Here is a 10,788-nt window from a genome sequence, read left to right as displayed (position 1 = left end):
TAATATAACTGGCTTTCCTGACTTTATACTACTTGAACTAAAGCATATTGATACTGGGTTGATATGTGAGCCACTAGACATGTATCTACACACTGATGGCACAAAGTCATGATTTTATCAGAAAGTATGTAGCATTTGATGTCAAGTCAGTATGTGACAACTCATTTAGTAGTTTCTTTGATTTATTCTGGAAAGCTGGGTGGTATTGTCAGTAAATGACAAATTAAGTCTAAGGAGACTGCACATATGTGACAAGATTCAAAGACATATTTGCTTTGAACCAGATTGTTTTTAAGCCATAGGATATTTTGAATGTTTAATGTGACAAAATGATAGACATAAGAACATAAGAAACTCTTTATTTATTTTTAGAAAAACTACATTTTTACTGACATCATATGAACATCACAGGTGTTCTAATTAAATTAGCGAAACAAACTAATGCCCAGTGAAATGCTGTTTTGCCATACAGTGAAAACGTTTTTGGCATACAGTGAAAAAAGGCATTTGACAGTCTGCGTTGACATGGCAGGGAAATTCTTCAATTCTGACCAAAATGTAAAACTTAATAGGGCTTCAACCCTCCAGTAGGGGTGACAGTCATAGAGGTGGCAGTGATGACATGGCCTGAAGTCATCACTTCTTTTTGGGGACATCATCCCTCTCTGCAGGAAATATCTCTATCTCTTTGACGAGCCTGTCAGCAATTGTTTTATTATTTGCCGAAACCATCCTTCTTGACATCAAATCAAACGGTCCTCCTAGACCACACACAAAAAAAGAACTGATCAAACTTAAGGTCTCAACACCTGTTAGAATATCTGAATACACCTTAAGAGATGGCACAAAAAAGGCATTGAGAATGATTTCTATCTATGAATTAAAAGTGAAATAAAATAATCCCTGTGGTGAAACTGATGAGACATATCAGAGGATGCAGCCGGATACTTAATTTCATCCCATTATTTAATTGTGAATGCTCTGAACCTTTGACTGGCTTTGATATTCACTTTTTCAGAGCTTAAGCTTTAACTGGGAGCGTTTCCAGGAGCCTTACCCCTAACCCTAACCCTTACCATCCACATCCATCAGGACGCCCCCAGCCTCAGTAACAATCACTGCCCCAGCGGCGATGTCCCAGCAGTGGATCCCAATCTCAAAGAAGGCCTCAACTGCCCCTGAAGCCACCATACACATATTTGTGGCAGCAGTGCCTGAACCACGAATCCTAGACAGACAGCGAAAACAATGTTTATAGCATATGTATGATATATTTAAAAAAAAAAAATACATTTAGGCATATTTACCACACCACCCCTTACCTATCTCTCAATGGATATATGTGTTGGGGCTCAGAATGAATAAAGTGTGAGTAAAAATACGTAGATTCATTATTTAAGTTTTTTAGCAGCTAAGATCTATAACACAATGTGTTCTTTAGCTAAAAAGTGATCTACACGACAACATAAGAACTCTGCATGGCCTGATAATATAAAGTCACAGGAAAAACTCTGCATGGCCTGAAAATATAAAGTCAAAAGAGAAGGCACTCACCCGTGCACTGGGATGCAGAGGATTTTTTGCATTGTTGAAAATATCTTGCTGACCTTCTCAGGCTCCCGGTTTGACCCAAGCTCACTGATGATCATGGTTTTTCTCATGTCTGATAATTACACAAAAAGGAATCAATTAGTGTTCAACTAGTTCTGTGCGATCACTGCCCTGAGAATAGCCGAAATATGACATCCATTAGGTTTACCTGTTTGGTCTGATACCTGCAGCTTCTCTCCGTCACAGAAGGCCCCTTTGCCTTTCCTCGCTGAGTACATCTTATCTTCCAAGCAGCTGTACACCACTCCAAACTCAAGCTGATAAACAAACAAACATGACTCTAATGAATGGCACTCAATCAACAAAACATAATATTTACATAATCTTAATTCAGCTTGAATTTGATTAAAGCTCAATTATCAAGTTTGTCAGAAAAAGTTGCTTGTCTATACCTCTTTGTTGACAGCGAAGCCAATTGACACAGCTACAAAGGGAAACCTGTTACAGATGGGGAAAGGTTGCACATGTTGTCTCATCATCTGTGTGAATGTGTTGTAAACCAAATGTAGGTGGTGGTTTTAAACTTGACTGTACATTACTATGCGACCACATGTGGACACTTGACTGTACATTACTACATGTGGACACTTGACTGTACATTACTACATGACCACATGTGGACACTTGACTGTACATCACTACATGACCACATGTGGACACTTGACTGTACATTACTACATGTGGACACTTGACTGTACATTACTACATGACCACATGTGGACACTTGACTGTACATTACTACATGTGGACACTTGACGGTACATTACATGACCACATGTGGACACTTGACTGTACATTACTACATGTGGACACTTGACTGTACATTACTACATGTGGACACTTGACTGTACATTACTACATGTGGACACTTGACTGTACATTACTACATGTGGACACTTGACTGTACATTACTACATGACCACATGTGGACACTTGACTGTACATTACTACATGACCACATGTGGACACTTGACTGAACATTACGACATGACCACATGTGGACACTTGACTGTACATTACTACATGTGGACACTTGACTGTACATTACTACATGACCACATGTGGACACTTGACTGTACATTACTACATGTGGACACTTGACTGTACATTACTACATGACTACATGTGGACACTTGACTGTACATTACTACATGTGGACACTTGACTGTACATTACTACATGACCACATGTGGACACTTGACTGTACATTACTACATGACCACATGTGGACACTTGACTGTACATTACTACATGTGGACACTTGACTGTACATTACTACATGACCACATGTGGACACTTGACTGTACATTACTACATGTGGACACTTGACTGTACATTACTACATGACCACATGTGGACACTTGACTGTACATTACTACATTACTACGTGTGGACACTTGACTACATTACTACATTACCACATGTGGACACTTGACTGTACATTACTACATGACCACATGTGGACACTTGACTGTACATTACTACATGTGGACACTTGACTGTACATCACTACACGACCACATGTGGACACTTGACTGTACATTACTACATGTGGACACTTGACTACATTACATGACCACATTTGGACACTTGACTGTACATTACTACATGTGGACACTTGACTGTACATTACTACATGACCACATGTGGACACTTGACTGTACATTACTACATGTGGACACTTGACTGTACATTACATGACCACATGTGGACACTTGACTGAACATTACTACATGTGGACACTTGACTGAACATTACTACATGACCACATGTGGACACTTGACTGTACATTACTACATGTGGACACTTGACTGTACATTACTACATGACCACATGTGGACACTTGACTGTACATTACATGACCACATGTGGACACTTGACTGTACATTACTACATGACCACATGTGGACACTTGACTGTACATTACTACATGTGGACACTTGACTGAACATTACTACATGTGGACACTTGACTGTACATTACATGACCACATGTGGACACTTGACTGAACATTACTACATGTGGACACTTGACTGTACATTACTACATGTGGACACTTGACTGAACATTACTACATGTGGACACTTGACTGAACATTACTGCGTGACCACATGTGGACACTTGACTGTACATTACTACATGTGGACACTTGACTGAACATTACTGCGTGACCACATGTGGACACTTGACTGTACATTACTACATGTGGACACTTGACTGTACATTACTACATGACCACATGTGGACACTTGACTGTACATTACTACATGTGGACACTTGACTACATTACATGACCACATGTAGACACTTGACTGTACATTACTACACGACCACATGTGGACACTTGACTGTACATTACTACATGACCACATGTGGACACTTGACTGTACATTACTACATGTGGACACTTGACTGTACATTACATGACCACATGTGGACACTTGACTGTACATTACTACATGTGGACACTTGACTGTACATTACTACATGTGGACACTTGACTGTACATTACTACATGACCACATGTGGACACTTGACTGTACATTACTACATGTGGACACTTGACTGTACATTACTACATGACCACATGTGGACACTTGACTGTACATTACTACATGTGGACACTTGACTGTACATCACTACACGGCCACATGTGGACACTTGACTGTACATTACTACATGTGGACACTTGACTGTACATTACTACATGTGGACACTTGACTGTACATTACTACATGTGGACACTTGACTGTACATTACTACATGACCACATGTGGACACTTGACTCTACATTACTACATGTGGACACTTGACTGTACATCACTACACGACCACATGTGGACACTTGACTGTCCATTACTACATGTGGACACTTGACTACATTACATGACCACATGTGGACACTTGACTGTACATTACTACACGACCACATGTGGACACTTGACTGTACATTACTACATGTGGACACTTGACTGTACATTACTACATGACCACATGTGGACACTTGACTGTACATTACTACATGTGGACACTTGACTGTACATTACTACATGACCACATGTGGACACTTGACTGTCCATTACTAGTCACCCAGATATATCCGAAACAAATAATGTTATAATAAAAAAATAAAAAATATTTCATATATGTGTGTGCAGGTTGCAAGTTGCAGGCAGTGTATGTTGCACTGTGAAAGAGTGCTATAGCAGATCTCGGGGGGGACATGCAGCTGTCCTCACTCACCAGAACTAAAAAAGAAAACTTACGACTGATACCTCCATAAGTACACTACCAAACTAAATAACAAATGCCAGTATTACTAAACATATCTTCTCCCTTTCTCTCTCTCTCTCTCTCTCTCTCTCTCTCTCTCTCTCTCTCTCCTGCCATACCATATTGCTTATGCCCATAATAACACTGATAAAATAGCCATATTGCCTAATGTTAAATCTACTACCCAAATGTATCTCCCTATCTGTTTCTGAAATTGATGTCTACTAACATAAATGTTCTCTCTCCCTTATAGCATGTTCCAATCGCTGATGGAAGTCGAACTATTGCTCTTCACCCCCACCACTCCGCATCTATGCACATGGACAGCTGAACTCTACCCACTCACTTTCTTCCTTTTCTTTCCCTTTTCTCTCCCTACTAATCAGGACTATCTCCGCTATGGGACGCTGCTGTAGTCTCTCCACCTGGTCTACCTGGAGAAACCCTCGGCCAATCGCACCCACCGCCACTGCATTGCCGAACACCTACTCTACCCAATACCCTATGCTAGCATTTATATACAATATACATTTTTGCCACCACTGAAATGTTTCTCTGTCCCTACATCCCTTACCCCTGTAACAGTAACCCTATTGGCACAGTAATCTGGTCTTGCCTGTATCATGTATTTACCACATATGTCTGTATACTTATTATGTCCAGTGACCAAATGCTGGCTGTGTATAACCCCTGTTGCTTCCTTTCCCTTTCTGCCACACAACCCTCCCCCTCCCCCTTCCCCCCGTCCCACCTTCCTGTCTCCACCCGGCCGACCTCAAGCAGATGGGGCCCCCCTTATGCGCCGTGGTTCTGCCTAAGGTTTCTTCCTGCCTAACAGGGAGTTTTTTCTTGCCCCTGTTGCCGTTGTGCATGCACTAAGGGGGTTCAGGCTCTGGGCTCTGTTAAGCGCCTAGAGGCAATTGTATTGTTATGGCGCTATACAAATAAAATGTAATTGAATTTAATTGAATTACTATGTGACTACATGTGGAATGCTCATTTGTTCAAGCAGCTTGGTGACCTGTTACAGACTTCTGATCTGCAAGTGTGTACCTGGCTAAAGTGTTCTAACTTACACACACCAGTAGTAACATCAGTGGAGGAAACACATAAATAGCCAGTTGGCAATCCGTTGTCCCACACATATATTTAACTTTAATTCAAACTGTATCAATGCAAATTGTGCATGAAAAATGAAAATGAATCTTGAATCAATGCCCACAAAATAACACCATTGAAATCCAACACTTCTGGCTGAAAAGATTCTCCATGAATATGGAGTAACAGAATGACCTACCCATGTACAAAGTTTGTGGTTCCATCCACAGGGTCTACGATCCATGTGGGGTTGTCCGTGAGAATGCAGGGTTCTCCTGCGGCTACTGACTCCTCTCCAATGAAGCTGAGGACATACACAGGCATTATAGCATAGAGAGGTCAGTATGAAGTGAGGGTTTGGCAAAGGTTCTGTCAACAACTGTTATTAATCATATTATTATCACCTTATGCAAGAGCATATCATAATAATAGTGAGAGAGAGAGAACGTTTGTATGTTTGTGTGAGTGAGAGAGAGAGAATGTGTGTGTGTGTGTGTGTGTGTGTCTATTTTTGCAACTTACACTCTTGCTCTCTCTTTCTCTCTCAAACACACACTCATGTTTGCATGATTATGTGTATAATAACACCTATGGTGTGTGTGTTCATAACCTCTGTACAGTGCACCTACCTCTAGTCAGTTTACAATCAAGGTTTACAGCTATCATGAGTTACGCTAAAACTATTTTATTAAAGTGCAAGCACTGTTACTTTTGTGACCTCATGTAGAAACACATGAGCGTGTGTGTTTCTTTTAATCAATACCATTTATATTTCTTGCACAACTTTTAAACGATTGTCTTTATTTTTGAATGATTCTATGACTTACATCTTAAAGAGACTGTGTGCGTGACTTAAATTCCTTCCAATAGCAGTTGTAGCTCAAACCGGACTGACTTGAGACGGTGTGCTAGTACTGGCCAATCCCACAAGGGGGAGCTCCAGGGCCTGTTCTGTGACCGGTTAATGTCTCTGTCCTTGCACTAACTGCTGAGGGCCCTGGCACACAGAACATCTAAGTTGGTCTGTTGAAACATTTTCAGAACACTAAATGCTGTGACAAACCAATGTGATTGTGCAACAGATCATTAAAAACTTAGAAAAACTACTGGTGGAAATAAAATATTGACCTAACCCATTTTTCCTTTCAGGACTCAATCAACTTTTATGCATTTCAATTGATGTAATCTTTAGATGAAGTCTACTTAATGTGTAGGCTATGATGTAAGCTTGATGTAGTAGGCTAGACTAAATCAGATCACAAATCAGCATATACAACCAACTTAGGTTTCAATTGCAGCGTTTGGCCATCTGGTAGTTACTGGCAAGTGTAGGATAGCCTGTCGGCAAGCCCAAAAGCTTAAATGAAGAAATGACTTGACTAAGCTAATGCAACATAGAAACAACAATCAGTGTTGGTGAAGACACTAATGGTCGGCAAGTCATTTTTTGTTTTCATGCTATAGCCTTAGCATCCGCCATCTTGGCCAGACCTTTTTGTTAGTCCCGCCTATCTAGAGGATATTACCAATCACAAACGTCACACAGATATAATTTGCACCAGGGGGGCGCTCCAGGGGTATGACAACTTCTGGGCAGGGCCTCTGATCGCTTGCACTAAGCATTGACTAGCATCGGTCACAACGACCATCAACTTATCACTAATAATGATCATTTCAGCTGGAGGACCTCTAGAAACCTGTCTGTAACCAGATATGGACACACTGGCACTTTTCATGAAACAACTTATGTCTGTTTAGAAAGCCAATGCAATAATGAAACATATATTGCAAAGCACAGATACTACATACATCACACTGTTTAAAGTAAAATATTGTAGCTATTGCACATGAGTCAGGCTTCTTTTTGGCTCTGGCAAAAAAATATAGAAAAAAATTCAAGTACATTGATTGATAAAGGATATAATTGATAATGCCTAAACAACAGGGACCGAGCGTGTCTGTTTTTCTATGGCAAGTGCCAATGCCCCCGTTTGGTAAATGACTAGTTCCAAGAGTTCCTCCTGACATGAGTAGTTGATGGCGGCACTGACCTATGACTGGCACTGAGCTCCACCTAGTGGCACTGAGCTCCACCTAGTGGCACAGGCATTGACCGGCCAGTCCCAGAAAACAGACTCTGGAGCTCCCCCTAGTGGCACTCTAGCATTGACCATTGACGGAACAGATTCTGGAGCTCCTCCTACTTAGTGGTACTAGCCAGTAGCACATGGCCTCAAGAATGACCAGTTCGAGCTACAACCTCCTCTTTTTCCTTATGTACCCTTACAATTGCTTATCTTTCACATTCTTTCTCTCTCCCTCTCTCTCTCTCTCTCTCTCTCACTCACACACACACACACACACACACACACACACACACACACACACACACACACACACACACACACACACACACACACACAAACACACATTACATTGGTAGCACACATTGTTAAGGGTATATGTCTCACCTATGCTTTGGAAATTTTTCTTTGACAGAGTCAATTATGATCCTCTCCACTCTTTGGTCAGTTTTGGTTACCAGGTCAACAGAGGAGCTCTTTGTCATGATCTTAACCTCATTCTGAAGTGCATCTCGAATAACCTAGAGAAATTACATGGAGACACATTCAAGATGTTAAAAACAACTAGGCTAAACTAAAGTTATCAACGTTTACTTTCTTCTCTAATTCCACATGAGAATATGCACTGGTAGATGACAAACACGTACTACTCCTGCTTTCCTGGCCACAACAATTGCATGGTCCATCGATTCTTGCCAAGGATCTCCCATTTTTTTCTTCAAAAAAGGTGAATGGGGGGGGGGGGGGGGGGATTAAAACATATCGAAGGATGGTTAGTAAGTTTTAGTATAAGACATATTATGCAAAGGTTTTACATAATGACATAATAAAATAAATAAAATGTTTTTAAACAAAGGATATTAAACCCTAAAACATGAGCCTTTTAAAACTGTGTATAGTGCACGCAATCAGCCTTTCCTGTTTTGCAAGAGAACACATATTTTAAAATTGTTTTTGAGGTCAATAATGAGTCATTTTAATGTGGTTCAACAATTGGAAAAGACAGCTCAAAGAAACGGAAGCATGCGTCGCAAACAGGATTGCAGACTAACGGATTACGTAACATTTCCTCTGCCTCTGGCATCTGTTTGCCCCATGAGACTTTATTTGATTGTTGGGGGAAAAACAGCTCTGGAACAAACTTTATGATTCTTTTGAGGATTATTTCCCCTCTCTCTCCCAAGAGCAAAGCAATGTCAGATAATACTTTGCCTTTAAACATTTCCTATCTCCCAGTACACTACCATATCATTACACATTTGTCAGTCAGAAGGCATAGCCTGTAGACTTTATAAAAATTACCCAAGACATGGTATTGTCCAGTTCCAATAGATGACTAGAGAACAATACCTAAACAGATGCAATAAGATACGTATGAACCAACACCATTTCAGAAGACTGCAATTCCTTTGCCTCTAGCAAGTGCTCCCCTAAAAAAATACCTAATGGCAAAATTGCATTGCATGAAACTGCTTCAACAAGTTTATTTACGCGTCTCCGTGCATTACGCAATCCACGTGTTTTATCTAGGGCATTCAGAGCTCTATTAATGCAATGTGTCCTTTATGACAATTACTCATCTTTCAGTAAGATACATTAATCTATTCAGACAAATATTTTACTTCCAAAATTGTTAGGGTATACCATCACACTGCAGGACTTCATCGCTGAACACAATCTCCAAAGAGGGCCATCACAAGAATGTATTCCATTTATTTTCATCCACGTACCTGCGTTAACGTTAAGAGTTGTCCGGACGTCGTGCTTCAAGGACCTTCTAGATGCAATGCAACTTCACGATGAGGGCAGGAAATAAATAGCTGGCACGAAACGATGAAAAGGAAAAGTACCAGTTACCGCCCTAAATATTTCAACACCATACCCATCTAACAACATGCACTTGTGCTTGAAAAAAACTAGGATCTGAACCAACATGTTACGTGGAAAAGTACTCTTGAGGGAAGTAGTCACAATCTGTTCCATGCTAAGATCCTCGTAAACGGTTTTCTATTTTGTTAGCATTTGTTAAGATACTGATTCATGATGTGTGCCTAACTTGGTTTTCACAGTATTCAGGTGCTCATACCTCGACATTTTAAACGCCAATTTAATGATAAGCAAGTAACTCAGGGGGACACTTACTATGTAACTTTTTAAGCCTATCATCTAATGTAATTCATAATACACTAGAAAATAGGTATATTTATTAAAGTCTTTATTTTACCTTTATTAAAGTCTTTATTTCGTCTTTATTATTTTATCTATGTTACCTTTATTAATGGTGAAATAGGTCTTAATGAAGCAAAGTACATGAAAAGGCACATCACAATTAACCAACATTATAAACTAAAATGAAACGACAGGCATTACACATTTTTAGTCAATTTAGCATGGGAGTGTTTGCACAAATCAAAGACTTTCAAGACATAAGCACACTACATTTTCATGGTCCTACTTAGGCAGTCTGGCTTGCCTACCCACAATGCATTCAGGGGAAACTAAGGCTCTTAATAGTCAGACCCTTTCCCTTGAAGAAAACCTAGCAGATTGCATCTTTGAAAAGAGTATTGGACCAAGAGAAACTGTGCAACTATGAAATCTGAACAAAATGGTTTGAATAACTTCAACTTCAGTATTTGTGCGCCAGTGTCTATGGGAAGTGAGTTTGGGTAACATGGTATGCATGGGACATATGTTTCTTAAGAAGACTGACCACTTCCTT

The 10,788-nt window shown here is 40.2% G+C and overlaps 1 protein-coding gene across 1 annotated transcript; it reads right to left on the bottom strand.

Moving 5' to 3' along the window:
- Nucleotides 1-349: 349 nt before the first annotated feature.
- On the bottom strand, nucleotides 350-9,865 carry LOC308378346 (inositol monophosphatase 1-like). The gene is made up of 9 exons (XM_080855222.1): nucleotides 9,797-9,865; nucleotides 8,714-8,782; nucleotides 8,454-8,587; nucleotides 6,182-6,286; nucleotides 2,004-2,049; nucleotides 1,760-1,868; nucleotides 1,555-1,663; nucleotides 1,077-1,228; nucleotides 350-761 (listed from the first exon to the last, which is right to left on the bottom strand). Exons 2-9 carry the CDS (start codon nucleotides 8,774-8,776, stop codon nucleotides 637-639), a joined length of 843 nt encoding a protein of 280 aa, XP_080711348.1. The 5' UTR covers nucleotides 8,777-8,782; nucleotides 9,797-9,865; the 3' UTR covers nucleotides 350-636.
- Nucleotides 9,866-10,788: the final 923 nt, after the last annotated feature.

The sequence above is a fragment of the Sprattus sprattus genome (genome assembly GCF_963457725.1).
Source record: "Sprattus sprattus genome assembly, chromosome: 17".
Lineage (NCBI taxonomy): Eukaryota > Metazoa > Chordata > Actinopteri > Clupeiformes > Clupeidae > Sprattus > Sprattus sprattus.
The sequence above is the reverse complement of the archived record's forward strand: the minus strand, read 5'-3'. Positions and strand labels throughout refer to the sequence as shown.

Coding starts and splice junctions, on each gene's coding strand:
- LOC308378346 (XM_080855222.1), bottom strand. CDS start 8,776: ATGGGAGATCCTTGGCAAGAATCGATGGACCATGCAATTGTTGTGGCC. Junction 8,588..8,713: donor TGGCCAGGAAAGCAGGAGTA/GTACGTGTTTGT, acceptor TAATTTCTCTAG/GTTATTCGAGATGCACTTCA. Junction 2,050..6,181: donor ACCACAAACTTTGTACATGG/GTAGGTCATTCT, acceptor CATCTGTAACAG/GTTTCCCTTTGTAGCTGTGT.